The sequence below is a fragment of the Nannobrachium achirus genome, assembly GCF_963921795.1.
Source record: "Nannobrachium achirus genome assembly, chromosome: 13".
Lineage (NCBI taxonomy): Eukaryota > Metazoa > Chordata > Actinopteri > Myctophiformes > Myctophidae > Nannobrachium > Nannobrachium achirus.
In genome coordinates, this window is record NC_137833.1 from 4,285,423 (window position 1) to 4,304,816 (window position 19,394).

The window sequence follows — 19,394 nt, forward strand, 5'->3', positions numbered from 1 at the left end:
AAACCACATCCGTAATCTGCATACTGAAATACCAGTTGAAAAACCATGTATCTGCATACTGAAATACAGTTGAAAAACCATGTATCTGCATACTGAAATACCAGTTGAAAACCCCTGTATCTGCATACTGAAATACCAGTTGAAAAACCATGTATCTGCATACTGAAATACCAGTTGAAAACCCATGTATCTGCATACTGAAATACCAGTGAAAAACCATGTATCTGCATACTGAAATACCAGTCTGAAAACCCATGTATCTGCATACTGAAATACCAGTTGAAAAACCATGTATCTGCATACTGAAATACCAGTTGAGAAAACCATGTATCTGCATACTGAAATACCAGTTGAAAAACCATGTATCTGCATACTGAAATACCAGTTGAAAACCATGTATCTGCATACTGAAATACCAGTTGAAAAACCATGTATCTGCATACTGAAATACCAGTTGAAAAACCATGTATCTGCATACTGAAATACCAGTTGAAAACCCATGTATCTGCATACTGAAATACCAGTTGAAAACCCATGTATCTGCATACTGAAATACCAGTTGAAAACCCATGTATCTGCATACTGAAATACCAGTTGAAAACCCATGTATCTGCATACTGAAATACCAGTTGAAAACCCATGTATCTGCATACTGAAATACCAGTTGAAAAACCATGTATCTGCATACTGAAATACCAGTTGAAAAACCCATGTATCTGCATACTGAAATACCAGTTGAAAAACCATGTATCTGCATACTGAAATACCAGTTGAAAACCCATGTATCTGCATACTGAAATACCAGTTGAAAAACCATGTATCTGCATACTGAAATACCAGTTGAAAACCCATGTATCTGCATACTGAAATACCAGTTGAAAACCCATGTATCTGCATACTGAAATACCAGTTGAAAACCCATGTATCTGCATACTGAAATACCAGTTGAAAAACCCATGTATCTGCATACTGAAATACCAGTTGAAAACCCATGTATCTGCATACTGAAATACCAGTTGAAAACCCATGTATCTGCATACTGAAATACCAGTTGAAAACCATGTATCTGCATACTGAAATACCAGTTGAAAACCCATGTATCTGCATACTGAAATACCAGTTGAAAACCCATGTATCTGCATACTGAAATACCAGTTGAAAACCCATGTATCTGCATACTGAAATACCAGTTGAAAACCCATGTATCTGCATACTGAAATACCAGTTGAAAACCATGTATCTGCATACTGAAATACCAGTTGAAAAACCATGTATCTGCATACTGAAATACCAGTTGAAAAACCATGTATCTGCATACTGAAATACCAGTTGAAAAACCATGTATCTGCATACTGAAATACCAGTTGAAAACCCATGTATCTGCATACTGAAATACCAGTTGAAAACCCATGTATCTGCATACTGAAATACCAGTTGAAAACCATGTATCTGCATACTGAAATACCAGTTGAAAACCCATGTATCTGCATACTGAAATACCAGTTGAAAACCCATGTATCTGCATACTGAAATACCAGTTGAAAACCCATGTATCTGCATACTGAAATACCAGTTGAAAAACCATGTATCTGCATACTGAAATACCAGTTGAAAACCCATGTATCTGCATACTGAAATACCAGTTGAAAAACCATGTATCTGCATACTGAAATACCAGTTGAAAACCCATGTATCTGCATACTGAAATACCAGTTGAAAACCCATGTATCTGCATACTGAAATACCAGTTGAAAACCCATGTATCTGCATACTGAAATACCAGTTGAAAAACCATGTATCTGCATACTGAAATACCAGTTGAAAACCCATGTATCTGCATACTGAAATACCAGTTGAAAAACCATGTATCTGCATACTGAAATACCAGTTGAAAACCCATGTATCTGCATACTGAAATACCAGTTGAAAAACCATGTATCTGCATACTGAAATACCAGTTGAAAACCCATGTATCTGCATACTGAAATACCAGTTGAAAAACCATGTATCTGCATACTGAAATACCAGTTGAAAACCCATGTATCTGCATACTGAAATACCAGTTGAAAAACCATGTATCTGCATACTGAAATACCAGTTGAAAACCCATGTATCTGCATACTGAAATACCAGTTGAAAACCCATGTATCTGCATACTGAAATACCAGTTGAAAACCCATGTATCTGCATACTGAAATACCAGTTGAAAAACCATGTATCTGCATACTGAAATACCAGTTGAAAACCCATGTATCTGCATACTGAAATACCAGTTGAAAAACCATGTATCTGCATACTGAAATACCAGTTGAAAACCCATGTATCTGCATACTGAAATACCAGTTGAAAACCCATGTATCTGCATACTGAAATACCAGTTGAAAACCCATGTATCTGCATACTGAAATACCAGTTGAAAACCCATGTATCTGCATACTGAAATACCAGTTGAAAACCCATGTATCTGCATACTGAAATACCAGTTGAAAAACCATGTATCTGCATACTGAAATACCAGTTGAAAACCCATGTATCTGCATACTGAAATACCAGTTGAAAAACCATGTATCTGCATACTGAAATACCAGTTGAAAAACCATGTATCTGCATACTGAAATACCAGTTGAAAAACCATGTATCTGCATACTGAAATACCAGTTGAAAAACCATGTATCTGCATACTGAAATACCAGTTGAAAACCCATGTATCTGCATACTGAAATACCAGTTGAAAAACCATGTATCTGCATACTGAAATACCAGTTGAAAACCCATGTATCTGCATACTGAAATACCAGTTGAAAAACCATGTATCTGCATACTGAAATACCAGTTGAAAACCCATGTATCTGCATACTGAAATACCAGTTGAAAACCCATGTATCTGCATACTGAAATACCAGTTGAAAACCCATGTATCTGCATACTGAAATACCAGTTGAAAAACCATGTATCTGCATACTGAAATACCAGTTGAAAACCCATGTATCTGCATACTGAAATACCAGTTGAAAAACCATGTATCTGCATACTGAAATACCAGTTGAAAACCCATGTATCTGCATACTGAAATACCAGTTGAAAAACCATGTATCTGCATACTGAAATACCAGTTGAAAACCCATGTATCTGCATACTGAAATACCAGTTGAAAAACCATGTATCTGCATACTGAAATACCAGTTGAAAACCCATGTATCTGCATACTGAAATACCAGTTGAAAAACCATGTATCTGCATACTGAAATACCAGTTGAAAACCCATGTATCTGCATACTGAAATACCAGTTGAAAACCCATGTATCTGCATACTGAAATACCAGTTGAAAACCCATGTATCTGCATACTGAAATACCAGTTGACAAACCATGTATCTGCATACTGAAATACCAGTTGAAAACCCATGTATCTGCATACTGAAATACCAGTTGACAAACCATGTATCTGCATACTGAAATACCAGTTGAAAACCCATGTATCTGCATACTGAAATACCAGTTGACAAACCATGTATCTGCATACTGAAATACCAGTTGAAAACCCATGTATCTGCATACTGAAATACCAGTTGAAAAACCATGTATCTGCATACTGAAATACCAGTTGAAAAACCATGTATCTGCATACTGAAATACCAGTTGACAAACCATGTATCTGCATACTGAAATACCAGTTGACAAACCCATGTATCTGCATACTGAAATACCAGTTGAAAACCCATGTATCTGCATACTGAAATACCAGTTGAAAACCCATGTATCTGCATACTGAAATACCAGTTGAAAACCCATGTATCTGCATACTGAAATACCAGTTGAAAACCCATGTATCTGCATACTGAAATACCAGTTGAAAACCCATGTATCTGCATACTGAAATACCAGTTGAAAACCCATGTATCTGCATACTGAAATACCAGTTGAAAACCCATGTATCTGCATACTGAAATACCAGTTGAAAACCCATGTATCTGCATACTGAAATACCAGTTGAAAACCCATGTATCTGCATACTGAAATACCAGTTGAAAACCCATGTATCTGCATACTGAAATACCAGTTGAAAACCCATGTATCTGCATACTGAAATACCAGTTGAAAACCCATGTATCTGCATACTGAAATACCAGTTGAAAACCCATGTATCTGCATACTGAAATACCAGTTGAAAACCCATGTATCTGCATACTGAAATACCAGTTGAAAACCCATGTATCTGCATACTGAAATACCAGTTGAAAACCCATGTATCTGCATACTGAAATACCAGTTGAAAACCCATGTATCTGCATACTGAAATACCAGTTGAAAACCCATGTATCTGCATACTGAAATACCAGTTGAAAACCCATGTATCTGCATACTGAAATACCAGTTGAAAACCCATGTATCTGCATACTGAAATACCAGTTGAAAACCCATGTATCTGCATACTGAAATACCAGTTGAAAACCCATGTATCTGCATACTGAAATACCAGTTGAAAACCCATGTATCTGCATACTGAAATACCAGTTGAAAACCCATGTATCTGCATACTGAAATACCAGTTGAAAACCCATGTATCTGCATACTGAAATACCAGTTGAAAACCCATGTATCTGCATACTGAAATACCAGTTGAAAACCCATGTATCTGCATACTGAAATACCAGTTGAAAACCCATGTATCTGCATACTGAAATACCAGTTGAAAACCCATGTATCTGCATACTGAAATACCAGTTGAAAACCCATGTATCTGCATACTGAAATACCAGTTGAAAACCCATGTATCTGCATACTGAAATACCAGTTGAAAACCCATGTATCTGCATACTGAAATACCAGTTGAAAACCCATGTATCTGCATACTGAAATACCAGTTGAAAACCCATGTATCTGCATACTGAAATACCAGTTGAAAACCCATGTATCTGCATACTGAAATACCAGTTGAAAACCCATGTATCTGCATACTGAAATACCAGTTGAAAACCCATGTATCTGCATACTGAAATACCAGTTGAAAACCCATGTATCTGCATACTGAAATACCAGTTGAAAACCCATGTATCTGCATACTGAAATACCAGTTGAAAACCCATGTATCTGCATACTGAAATACCAGTTGAAAACCCATGTATCTGCATACTGAAATACCAGTTGAAAACCCATGTATCTGCATACTGAAATACCAGTTGAAAACCCATGTATCTGCATACTGAAATACCAGTTGAAAACCCATGTATCTGCATACTGAAATACCAGTTGAAAACCCATGTATCTGCATACTGAAATACCAGTTGAAAACCCATGTATCTGCATACTGAAATACCAGTTGAAAACCCATGTATCTGCATACTGAAATACCAGTTGAAAACCCATGTATCTGCATACTGAAATACCAGTTGAAAACCCATGTATCTGCATACTGAAATACCAGTTGAAAACCCATGTATCTGCATACTGAAATACCAGTTGAAAACCCATGTATCTGCATACTGATATACCAGTTGAAAACCCATGTATCTGCATACTGATATACCAGTTGAAAACCCATGTATCTGCATACTGATATACCAGTTGAAAACCCATGTATCTGCATACTGATATACCAGTTGAAAACCCATGTATCTGCATACTGAAATACCAGTTGAAAACCACGTATCTGCATACTGAAATACCAGTTGAAAAACCATGTATCTGCATACTGAAATACCAGTTGAAAAACCACGTATCTGCATACTGAAATACCAGTTGAAAAACCACGTATCTGCATACTGAAATACCAGTTGCACCAGATCCATCGAAAAAAGATATCGTCGTTGTCGGGTGAAAACCTTGTATGTCCAAAACCGTTCGTTTTGCATTTATCATCTTAAAAATTATTTAAACTAGTGAAAACCAGTTTTCACTGCTTTTGTGCGCCGGCCTTGCATGATGAAGCAGGGCTCTGCTTTGCGAAAGAACATACACATTTGAAACTTGGAGATACAAGGTTTCCACCCGACAACGACGATATACTGTATATTGTGTAAATGCACATTCATATATTTGTTGAAACGTTCATATATTCTAAATGTCAACCTTCTGAAGTCAGAGTTGCTTGAAGTTTCTGCAGTCAGTTATGATTTGGGGTGCTATATGGCATCTGCATGCTTTTTTATACAGTATTCAACTTTTTTTAGATTGATCTGTAATAGTCATATCATATTTTTCCTTTCTACATAAAACCAAAAGAGTTACACATGTTGACTGTAAACTAGAGCCATGTGAAACAGGAGGTCAACACAAAACCCATTTCCTGAGCAACACACTGGAGGGCTCCGCGCACCATTTCTGCGATGTAAACAGTAGTGTAAAGTAACGTGTAGCTTACATTTACTGTACTTAAGTACACTTTTAAGTATTTGTACTTTACTTGAGTATTTCCGATTTTCAATCATTTTACTTCTAAACCACCACTGGCTGCTGTGCACCGCAGTTTGCATCTACAGGGAAGCACTCAGGAAAACGGTCTATAGACAACTCCTACAATTCCAAGTGTATTTTAGAACAGGGGTTCCCAAACCTTTTTGTCTCAGCTGGCACCCCATGAATATTTTGTTTAATCCAAGGCACCCCTACTTTATAATTTTCACTCCCAGCACCTTATATTTATAGCATATCGTCGTTGTCAGGTGGAAACCTTGTATGTTCAAGACCGTTTGTTTTGTATTTATCATCTATAAAATGTACTAAACTAGTGAAAACAGCAGATCTACAAGCACACAACGCCTCGCGTTGCGAGGCGTTGTGTGCTTGTGGATGGGCTATTTTCACTAGTTTTGTGCGACAGTCTTGTATGATGAAGCAGGGCTTTACTTTACCAAAAGACGTACACATTTGAAACTTGGAGATACAAGGTTTCTGCCCGACAGTGACGATATTTTAGTGATTATGGGTCAAGGAAAACGTTGAGATAATAGCCATTTTGTTTAGAACTGACTGAAAATAAGTTTGTACTTCAAGTTTCCAAATAAATTCCAAATATTATCAAATTATCTCGCAGCACCCCTGGATTGCCGTCGCGGCACCCCAGGGTGCCCCGTCACCCACTTTGAAAACCCCTGCTTTAGGGGGTCTAAGATCATCACCATAGGTCACGTGTCATTCAGTGACCTATGGTCTCTGTTCTACTCTACAGTGTCCAGTGACAGTTATAAAGACATAAAGTACACTCATAAAACAATAACACAAACACTACACATACACTCATACTACACTAAGATTTATTTTATTCTACTGTTACATGATTATTAAATACAACAAGTCTGTCACATTTAATCTGCAATGTTGGTAATGAGAATGAGAAATATGGAAATAATACAATCAATCAAATAATACAATCAATATATCACAATGGAATATCACAAGACAGATGCTACCAAAAAGGAGTATGAATACAAGAGGAGAAGCATATATTAAAATAGATTATTAACCACTTTAGGGCCCAATATACTTCATGATAAGATGCCTAGCCAAAACATAGCTGATCTACAAGCTCACAGGGCAGGCTGAGAGAAAAACAATAAAACAATGAAGAAAACACATCTTGACTCGTGACATGAGAGACAAAACAAAAGGGTGATCTACTTGAGGTCACACAACTCAGCAGTGGCTCCAGGTGGTAAATAAAGCCCAAGTCCAGCATGGAGGTTGCGTGTGAAGGTGGTGTGTTCTGTGTGAAGGAGTGTCATGGTGTCTAAAGACACTCTGTAGAAGGACAGAGTACCTGCACCGTGGTCCACGTACACTCCTACTCTGGAGGACACAGGGCCTGGGATGGAAGTGTTTTTGAAATAATAACCTTCTGAGGAACACCCTAAAAGCCATGATTCACCATTCCATCCAAATGCACTGACGCCTCTCCCTGTTCTACTGATATCTTTATATGAGACTGCTATACCAACAGCGCCTCCGCTCCACTCTGCCTCCCAGTAACAGCGTCCAGTCAGAGCCTCTCTACTCAGAACTTGCCACCGTCCAGTGAATCTCTCTGGGTGATCAGGATATGATTGTGGTTTGTCCATCAGTGTTACCTTCCTGTTCCCTTTAGACAGAGACAGGTATTCATTAGCTGTGTTTGGATCCAGTGTGATTGGACGTGAATATTGTAAGAACTCAGCTCTGGTCTTGGGCTCTGGTGGTGTTGACAGTAAAACATCCACTCTGTTCACTGTCTCTGAGACGTTTGTCTCTTCCCCTTTAAGAATGTCCACTAGTTTATCCCTCATCTTGGACACGGCGGTCACGGCCGCAGTCACATCTTCAAAGTATCTCAGAGGACGGACGTGGCTGCTGACTGGGTTTGTAGATTCACTGGTCCTTGAGAGAGAGGAGGTGAAACGCTGTAGAAAATGGATGTGATCCTCTGTGAGTGACAGCTGCTGCAGCTCAGCATGTCTCCTCTTCAGTTCAGTGACCTCCTGCTCCACTCGCCTCCTCACTTCTTCAGCGCCGCTCACTTGACGTTCCTGCTGCTCTCTGATCTGCTGCCTCACCTCAGATCCTCTTCTCTCCATGGAAGAGATCATCTCCTTAAAGATGGTGTCACTGTCCTTCACTGCTCTATCAGCACTGTGATTGATGGATTTCACCTCCTGGTGAAGCACCTTCACGTCTTTCTCTCTCTCCTGGATTCTCTGCTGGATGTTCCGCAGACTCCTATCCAGCTCTTTCTGTCTCTCAGTCCGTTCTGCTGCAGCTGAGGTCATATTGTGACCTTTGTGTTCTTCCACAGAGCACAGATAACAGATACACTGCTGATCGGTACGACAGAAAAGCTTCCTCACCTCGTCGTGACGAGAGCAGATGTTCTCCTGAAGCTCCCTGGAGGCTTTGACCAGCTTGTGTTTCTTAAAGGCAGCCAATTGATAGTGAGGCTGGAGGTGAGGGTCACAGTAAGACACCAGACACTGAAGACAAGTCTTCACAGCTTTCAGTCTCCTCCCAGTGCAGACATCACAGGCCATGTCTCCAGGTCCAGCATAGCAGTGATCAGGAGGAGCATCTTGGAGTCCTGTCTTCTTCAGGCTCTCCACCACCTCAGCCAACATGGTGTTCTTCTTCAGAACAGGTCTTGGGATGAACGTGTGTCTGCACTGTGGACAGCTGAACCTCCCTCTCTGATCACCCTGCTCCCAGAAGCCCTCGATACACCTCCTGCAGTAGTTGTGTCCACAGGGAACAGTCACTGGATCCTTCAGGAGATCCAGACAGATGGAACAGCACAACTGTTCCCGATCCAGTTGAACTCCCTGCTGCGCCATTTCAGTACGACTGTCTGTCTGTCTGACTGTCTGTCTGACTAACAGATTGAGTGTAGTTTGGTTCGATGTCCTCAGAGGTCACGAGATGTGAGCTCCTTTCTGGTTGGTTCATAAAGACAAGCCTCACTGAACCTTGTCCCTTTTATTGGGCTGATAAGAAAAGGCTTGGCAGGAATCTGCTGACACTCAGGTGAGGTTCAAGGTTCTTCTTTATGATGAGCTTGTGTACAGGACAGGTACATAAGGCATTCAGCCATTGCAGGTGCCATGACTGGACGGCTGCCATGGTCCGTAGATAAAGGCTTGTTTTTTTTTCTCGTGATCTGGAGTTAGATTAAATGGTAAATGGTGCATTTATATAGCGCCTTTATCCAAGGCGCTTTACAATGTGCACTACATTCACCCATTCACACACACATTCATACACCGATGGCCAGATGGCCAAGACATGGCGTGACCTCGCTTGTCGCCCTTAGGCGTCTTACTGGTATTAACATACTCTACCATACTGATCGGTTAACTTAAAATGTTTTGTTCTCAAAAAGAAACCGTTATGGATTGCGGCGTCACTGTGACATGCGTCCCATGAGGCCATTTGAAACGTCAAAGTGTCTCTGTATTAGTTTCCCAGAACTATTATTTCTCAGGATACGTAGCCTATGTGCAGACCAGAGAAAAACGATGACACAGAAATACAAGTTTCAACTTGTCAAATGTCGGGATGTCGTTTATATGCACAATGTATTCTGGTGGTCTGCCTCGAGTCCACGCTCCAAAATAGAAGCAAGCTCTGAAAGACGGGTCACTGTGGCTGTGGGACTTTAGTAGCAATACTGTAGCAATACGACGCTCTAGAAATATTCTGTTACAAGTAAAAGGCATGTGTTCAAAATGGTACTTAAGTAAAAGTACAAAAGTATTGGCATAAAAATCTCCGTAATGTACCAAAAGTAATAGTACTAAAATGTTTGAAAAGGGCAGCTTGTAGATCGGCTATTTTCAAATAGCCTATGCATAAAATAGGGCTGAAGTGGTTAACATAATAATATTTTTTATCTGCAAAGTAACTAGTAACTAAAGTTTTAAAATAATTCCGGATTTCACTCACGGGTGCAAAACCGTTCGTCTTGCATTTATCATTTTAAACATTATTCAAACTAGTGAAAACAGCCGATCTACAAGCACACAACGCCTTGCACCGCGAGGCGTTGTGTGCTTGTAGATCTGCTGTTTTCACTACTTTTGTGCGACGGCCTTGTATGATGAAGCAGGGCTTTGCTTTGTGAAAGAACGTACACATTTGAAACTTGGAGATACGAGGTTTCCACCCGACAATGACGATATACTGTATATTGTGTAAATGCACATTTTCTTGAAACGTTCATATATTTGTTGAAACGTTCATGTATTCTAGATGCACAATACGTGCAGTGAATTATTCCAAACCCTTTTTCTTTTTCTTTTCTAAAAAAAAAAGATTTGTTATGCCATACAGCTCATGAATATCAAAAGTCTATATTTCAAAATATAACTCGAGACCACTCAAAACAAAGATTTATAATAGAGAAATGTCAACCTTCTGAAGTCAGAGTTGCTTGAAGTTTCTGCAGTCAGTTATGATTTGGGGTGCTATATGGCATCTGCATGCTTTTTTATACAGTATTCAACTTTTTTTAGATTGATCTGTAATAGTCATATCATATTTTTCCTTTCTACATAAAACCAAAAGAGTTACACATGCTGACTGTAAACTAGAGCCATGTGAAACAGGAGGTCAACACAAAACCGATTTCCTGAGCAACACACTGGAGGGCCCCGTGCACCATTTCTGCGATGTAAACAGTAGTGTAAAGTAACGTGTAGCTTACATTTACTGTACTTAAAGGGGCACTCCACCACTTTTCAACCTATCTTCATATAATAGGTTCTCACTAATGTTCATGATAAAATATCACAATTTCTTTCTACTCAGTTTGGGTCTCATAGGAGAGCTGTGGGTGGGTCAAATCCTTCTACCGGTGACATCATCAATGGGAAATGCAAGCTAATAGAAACTGCAGGCTTTCTATTCTTGAAAAAGTTGCAATGTTAAAGTGGAAGCCATTGTTCTCGTGATAATAAAAATCTAAATATTTTAGATTATTTAATTTTTTTTTGTCAAACGATGATGTCACCGGTAGAAGGATTTAACAGCTCTACTATGAGACCCAGACTGAATAGAAAAAAATGGTGATATTTTATCAAGAACATTAGTGAGGACCTATTATATGAAGACAGGTTGAACAGTGGTGAACAACTCCTTTAAGTACAGTTTTTAGTATTTGTACTTTACTTGAGTATTTCCCATTTTCAATCATTTTACTTCTACTCCACCACTGGCTGCTGTGCACCGCAGTTTGCATCCACAGGGAAGCGCTCAGGAAAACGGTCTATAGACAACTCCGACAATTCCAAGTGTATTTTAGGGCAGGGGACAGGGTTCCCAAACGTTTTTGTCTCGGGGCACCCCATAAATATTTTGTTTAATCCGAGGCACCCCTACATTATAATTTTCACTCCCAGCACCTTATATTTATAGCATATCGTCGTTGTCGGGTGGAAACCTTGTATGTTCAAGACCGTTCGTTTTGTATTTATCATCTATAAAATGTACTAAACTAGTGAAAACAGCCGATCTACAAGCACACAACGGCTCGCGTCGCGAGGCGTTGTGTGCTTGTAGATCGGCTGTTTTCACTAGTTTTGTGCGACAGTCTTGTATGATGAAGCAGGGCTTTGCTTTACCAAAAGACGTACACATTTGCAACTTGGAGATACGAGGTTTCTGCCCGACAGTGACAATATTTTAGTGATTATGTTGCGAGGAAAACGTTGAGATAATAGCCATTTTGGTTAGAACTGACTGAAAATACGTTTGTACTTCAAGTTTAAAATGATGCTAAATATTTGTTCAAGTGTCCAAATAAATTCCAAATATTATCAAATTATCTCGCGGCACCCCTGGATTGCCGTCGCGGCACCCCAGGGTGCCCCGTCACCCACTTTGAAAACCCCTGTTTTAGGGGGTCTTAGATCATCACCATAGGTCACGTGTCATTCAGTGACTCTCTGTTCTACTCTACAGTGTCCAGTGACTGATATAAAGACATAAAGTACACTCATAAAACAATAACACAAACACTACACATACACTCATACTACACTAAGATTTATTTTATTCTACTGTTACATGATTATTAAATACAACAGGTCTGTCACATTTAATCTGCAATGTTGGTTCTGAGAATGAGAAATATGGAAATAATACAATCAATATATCACATGGAATATCACAAGACAGATGGTACCAAAAAGGAGTATGAATACAAGAGGAGAAGAATATATTAAAATAGATTATTAACCACTTTATGGCCCAATATACTTCATGATACGATGCCTAGCTAAAACATAGCTGATCTACAAGCTCACAGGGCAGGCTGAGAGAAAAACAATAAAACAATGAAGAAACACATCTTGACTCGTGACATGAGAGACAAAACAAAAGTGTGATCTACTTGAGGTCACACAACTCAGCAGTGGCTCCAGGTGACCAAAGATCAAATCCAGCATGGAGGTTGCGTGTGAAGGTGGTGTGTTCTGTGTGAAGGAGTGTCATGGTGTCTGCAGACACACTGTAGAAGGACAGAGTACCTGCACCGTGGTCCACGTACACTCCTACTCTGGACGACACAGGGCCTGGGATGGTGTAAGTGTTAAGCACTTCTTGGAAAGAATAACCTTTTGTGGAACACTCTAAAAGCCATGATTCACCATTACATCCAAATGCACTGCCACCACCAAACCCTGTTCTACTGATATCTTTATATGAGACTGCTATACCAACACAGTCTCCACTCCACTCTGCCTCCCAGTAACAGCGTCCAGTCAGAGCCTCTCTACTCAGAACTTGTTCATATTCAGTGAATCTCTCTGGGTGATAAGGATATGATTGTGGTTTGACCATCAGTGTTACCTTTCTGTTCCCTTTAGACAGAGACAGGCATTGATGAGCTGTGTTTGGATCCAGTGTGATTGGACGTGAATATTGTAAGAACTCAGCTCTGGTCTTGGGCTCTGGTGGTGTTGACAGTAAAACATCCACTCTGTTCACTGACTCTGAGACATTTGTCCCTTCCTCTGTAAGAATGTCCACTAGTTTGTCCCTCATCTTGGACACGGCCGCGGTCACATCTTCAAAGCATCTCAGAGGACGGACGTGGCTGCTGACTGGGGGTGTAGATTCACTGGTCCTTGAGAGAGAGGAGGTGAAACGCTGTAGAAAAAGGATGTGATCCTCTGTGAGTGACAGCTGCTGCAGCTCAGCATGTCTCCTCTTCAGTTCAGAGAGCTCCTGCTCCACTCGCCTCCTCTCTTCTTCAGCACTGCTCACTTGACGTTCCTGCTGCTTTCTGATCTGCTGCCTCACCTCAGATCCTCTTCTCTCCATGGAAGAGATCATCTCCTTAAAGATGGTGTCACTGTCCTTCACTGCTCTATCAGCACTGTGATTGATGGATTTCACCTCCTGGTGAAGCACCTTCACGTCTTTCTCTCTCTCCTGGATTCTCTTCTGGATGTTCTGCAGACTCGTACCAAGCTCTTTCTGTCTCTCAGTCCGTTCAGCTGCAGCTGAGGTCATATCATGACCTTTGTGTTCTTCCACGGAGCACAGAGAACAGATACACTGCTGATCAGTACGACAGAAAAGCTTCCTCACCTCGTCGTGACGAGAGCAGATGTTCTCCTGAAGCTCCCTGGAGGCTTTGACCAGCTTGTGTTTCTTAAAGGCAGGAGACTGATAGTGAGGCTGGAGGTGAGGGTCACAGTAAGACACCAGACACTGAAGACAAGTCTTCACAGCTTTCAGTCTCCTCCCAGTGCAGACATCACAGGCCACATCTCCAGGTCCAGCGTAGCAGTGATCAGGAGGAGCATCTTGTAGTCCTGTCTTCTTCAGGCTCTCCACCACCTCAGCCAACATGGTGTTCTTCTTCAGAACAGGTCTTGGGATGAAGGTGTGTCTGCACTGTGGACAGCTGAACCTCCCTCTCTGATCATCCTGCTCCCAGAATCCCTCGATACACCTCCTGCAGTAGTTGTGTCCACAGGGAACAGTCACTGGATCCTTCAGTAGATCCAGGCAGATAGAACAGCACAACTGTTCCCGATCCAGTTGAACTCCCTGCTGCGCCATTTCAATACGACTGTCTGTCTGTCTGTCTGGCTGTCTGACTGACTGTCTGTCTGTCTGACTAACAGATTGAGTGTAGTTTGGTTCGATGTCCTCAGAGGTCACATGATATGTGCGCTCCTTTCTGGTTGGTTCATAGAGACAAGCCACATTGAACCTTGTCCCTTTTATTGGGCTGATAAGAAAAGGCTTGGCAGGAATCTGCTGACTCTCAGGTGAGGTTCAAGGTTCTTCTTTATTACGAGCTTGTGTACAGGACAGGTACATAAGGCATTCAGACTTTGCAGGTGCCATGACTGGACGGCTGCCATGGTCCGTAGATAAAGGCTTGTTTTTTTTTCTCGTGATCTGGAGTTAAGATTAAATGGTAAATGGTGCATTTATATAGCGCCTTTATCCAAGGCGCTTTACAATGTGCATCACATTCACCCATTCACACACACATTCATACACCGATGGCCAGATGGCCAAGACATGGCGTGACCTCGCTTGTCGCCCTTAGGCGTCTTACTGGTATTAACATACTCTACCATACAGATCGGTTAACTTAAAATGTTTTATTCTCAAAAAGAAACCGTTATGGATTACAGCGTCACTGACATATGTCACATGAGGCCCTTTGAAACCTCAAAGTGTCTCTGTATTAATTTCCCAGAACTATTATTTCTCAGGATACGTAGCCTATGTGCAGACCAGAAAAAAAAGGATGACACAGAAATACAAGTTTGAACTTGTCAAATGTGGGGATGTCGTTATGCACAATGTATTCTGGTGGTCTGCCCCGAGTCCACACTCCAAAATAGAAGCAAGCTCTGAAAGACGGGTCAGTGTGGCTGTGTGTCTGCCAGGGGTGGAAAAACTACTCGGATGTTTTACTTAAGTAAAAGTAGCAATACTGCGATCTAGAAATACTCTGTTACAAGTAAAAGGCGTGTGTTCAAAATGGTACTTTGTATTGGCATCAACATGTACATAATGTACCAAAAGTAAAAGTACTAAAATGTTTGAAAATAGCAGATCTACAAGCTCACAACGCGTCGCGATGGAGACACGTTGTGAGCTTGCAGATTGTCTATTTTCAAATAGCCTGTGGGTCCTTGAAATGAAAAGGATTGAGAATCACATATTTAGTCCATTGTACCGTACTTGTCTTTGAATATATCTTTTTAAAAGCAAACATTTGTAACTCAAATATTTTCTTCTGGGTGGTCCTTGGAACAACATATTTTGAGATGGGGGTCCACGGCCAAATACATGTAATTTTGAGGGTCCTTGACATGAAAAGGTTTGAGAAACACTGATTTAGAAGAAGGATTTAGAAGACATTTATAGAATCGTGTCAAAAATATTCAAAGACTTTCACAACATTTATGTTCAAGATTTTTCAAAAGTAGCAGATCTACAAGCTCGCAGCTGTGAGATATACAAGCTGTGAGCTTGTATATCTGCTATTTTAATAGTTAATGCATAAAATAATGGTTAAAGTGGTTCAAATCTAAAGTAACAGATTTTTGCATTCTGGTCTAAATGGGTTAAAGATGCCTTTACAGTGTAGTGCAGTGCACATAATCAGGGGCGTCACTAGGGGTAGGAAAGTGGGACTGAGTTACTAGGGCCCAAGGTGGTGGAGGGGCCCTAATTATTTTAAACTTTAGCTATTGAAAAATAGCAGATATACAAGCTCACAGCGCGGCACCGAGTGCCGCGCTGCGAGCTTATAGATCTGCTATTTTTGAAAAGTCGTGAAAATGTGTGCAAATCTTTGAATATGTGTATTTTTTAAGCAAACATTTGTAACTCAAATTTTGCTTCTGGGGGGGTCCCTGGAACTCAATATTTTGAGATGGGGTTTCCGTGGCCAAATACATACCATTTTGGGGGTCCTTCACATGACAAGGTTTGAGCACCACTGACATAGAAACATGGGTATAGGTAGGTAAAATATTCAAAGATTTTCATGATTTTTCAAAAATAGCAGATCTACAAGCTCGCAGCGCGGCACTCGTTGCCGCGCTGTGAGCTTGTATATCTGCTATTTTTCAATAGTTAAAGCACAGGGGCCCCGCCGTGAATCCTTGTACCCAGGGCCCAGAATTTGGTGCGACACCCCGGCCCGCACGTAATGTACGTATATAAATATGTGTGTATATGATTTGCATTCTCCCTGCAGTGTGTCTGTGCCCCTGGATGGACAGGTGAATTGTGTCAGTATGTTGGCGACGCCTGCTTGATGCGTGGGAACAGCTGTCTGAACGGAGCAACGTGTGTCACCACAAGTCAACCATCATCTCGCCCGCAGTACGCCTGCATCTGCCCCGCTGGCTTCACAGGTGACACAAATCCATATTAATCCATTTAGAACGGGTACACATTATTGGGTATCATTATTGTATGCGCTGCAAGCTCGTAGATCTGCTAATTTTGAAAAATCTTGAACATTTGAATTTTGACCCGATTCTTTAAGTGTCTTTTGAATCCTTCTGAGATTTTTTTGAAAAACCCTATGTTTCTATGTCAGCAATCTGGCCAGCCATCGTCAAAGAAAAGGTCCTTTTCACTTAAATGGAGCTCAGTTAGTCATGTTCTTGAGAGACTACTATGTCAGTGGTTCTCAAACCTTTTCATGTGAAGGACCCCCAAAATTATATGAATTTGGCCACGGACCCCCATCTCAAAATATCTAGTTCCAGGGACCACCCAGAAGCAAAATTTTAGTTACAAACGTTCGCTTTGAAAATACATATATTCAAAGATTTGCACAGATTTTCACGACTTTAAAAAAAGTCGCTGTGGCGGCACCAAGTGCCGCCACAGCGCGGCACTTGGTGCCGCGCTGTGAGCTTGTATATCTGCTATTTTTCACTGGTTAAAGCATTCAATAATCCTAAGCCTAAATGGGTTAAATGCATGTTTATAATACAAATATTGTAAAAAAAAAAAAGAGGTGCTTGGGTGGTGTAATGGTAAAGTCCCTGCCCACTACCACAGAGGCACTGAGATCTCTCTCTCTCTCACTAGCTGCATCAGAACACTTTGATTTATGACACCGCCACGGACATCACGCTATTGCTTTCTTTAAACAAGTTAATTGGAGTGGTGTTAAAGGAAAAGTTCCTTTAATTATCCATAGTCATTGAACTGCAGGGTGTTGTTCTGTTCATGTGCAATTGGAGTGACACTGCAATCTATCTGGTCCTATTTTCTGGTCTGTCCTGAAAAAATGTGGGACGGATGGTCACCCTATGGTCATCTGCTCTGTCCCCATGTTGACTCTACACGCTTTTCATCCATTCAAAAAAGGAACATGTGTCCAATCAGGATAAAGTAGGCTTTTAGGGAGGGTGGCTTTAAAGCAGGGGTCTTCAACAGGGGTCCGGGACCCCTAGGGGGTCCTCAGAGTTACTACAGGGGGTCCTCCAAATCTTTGTGTGATAGAAACTTGTTCTTTTTTTCCCCTTTTTTATATTGACCACTTGAACTTTAGCCAAAAATAGCAGATCTACAAGCTCACAATGCCTCACAGTGCGAGGCGTTGTGAGCTTGTAGATCGGCTATTTTTGGCAAAGAGGTTTCGTGTAGAGGGGAAAAAGAGCAGACTAAGTACAGAGTGAAAGGTCAAGTTTATTAAGGATCGACGATTCAAGTGCTTAAATATCTGAAAACACAAATTGACATGAATCCAAAATACACTGATGATTGTGCTGTCAAACGATGAAACTACTGCATATGGTTGTGGGGGTCCCTGCTTCATCTTTCGCTCAACTAAGGGGTCCTTGGCCTGAAAACGTTGAAGCCCCCTGAAGTTGGCTTTTAGGGAGGGCGGCTTTAAAGAGACAGGAGCTATCTCGGGTTAACACTGAGACTGAAATGAGCGTTTGCATAAAGTTATTAAAATTAAACAGTGAAACATGCAAAGCTGTTCTAAAGGAATTCAATAATACAAAAATATAATGAGCATATTTAATAGTAATAATTTAAATGACAAGGGTTTCTTTCCAGTCTTTTCAAACCTGAAATCTTTTGCTATTTCAGTAATGGAAAATAATTTCCTACAACATGGCACCTCTTAGCAACGGAATGTGTAATGTTCTGGCACTGCTGTGGAATTTCAGTTGATGCAGTGCAGAAAAGCCCATTTAATTCCAAGCCTTGCCTGGAAAGCTCACAGAATGCTATCATATACATCATAACTCTGAATGCATTCATTCACTTAAGCCCCGCGGAATCCCCATGTTACATCGTAGAAGCCTCTAAAATGGTTATGATAAAATTTAATGTGCTTTTGCTCTTGCTCTTGTTTGTTTCTCCTTTTAATCAAGATGTCTTGAAAAGACATCACATACTGGGTTTTATACGACCACAGATGTCCAGAAGCAGGCTTGTGAGATTTAATATGGAGGCAATAAGATGGAAATATTATTCTTCTGATATGGCATCTTACCGACTTTAGCACTATTTATTTCATTGTATGACAAATGTCAATAATAGCTGGCCTTTAACCCATTTAGGCCTAGAATTATTGAATGCTTTAACCAGTGAAAAATAGCAGATCTACAAGCTCGCAGCGCGGCACCGAGTGCCGCGCTGCGAGCTTGTAGATCTGCTATTTTTGAAAAAAAGTCGTGAAAATGTGTGCAAATCTTTGAATATATGTATTTTTAAAGCGAACGTTTGTAACTCACATTTTGCTTCTGGGTGGTCCCTGGAACTAAATATTTTGAGATGGGGGTCCGTGGCCAAATGCATATCATTTGGGGGGTCCTTCACATGAAAAGGTTTGAGAACCACTGACATAGTAGTCTCTCAGGAACAGACTAACTGAGCTCCATTTAAAGCTATACTGTGTAAGATGCTCAACTAGTGGTCAGTAGC

At 40.6% G+C, this 19,394-nt stretch overlaps 2 protein-coding genes across 2 annotated transcripts; both read right to left on the minus strand.

Moving 5' to 3' along the window:
- Positions 1-7,612: 7,612 nt before the first annotated feature.
- Positions 7,613-9,292, minus strand: LOC308297584 (tripartite motif-containing protein 16-like; the record flags this gene model as incomplete). The annotated part of the gene is made up of 1 exon (XM_080741061.1): positions 7,613-9,292. One exon carries the CDS (start codon positions 9,290-9,292, stop codon positions 7,613-7,615), a length of 1,680 nt encoding a protein of 559 aa, XP_080597187.1.
- Positions 9,293-12,842: 3,550 nt separating this feature from the next.
- On the minus strand, positions 12,843-14,525 carry LOC308297582 (E3 ubiquitin/ISG15 ligase TRIM25-like; the record flags this gene model as incomplete). Its single annotated transcript, XM_080741059.1, has 1 exon — positions 12,843-14,525. One exon carries the CDS (start codon positions 14,523-14,525, stop codon positions 12,843-12,845), a length of 1,683 nt encoding a protein of 560 aa, XP_080597185.1.
- Positions 14,526-19,394: the final 4,869 nt, after the last annotated feature.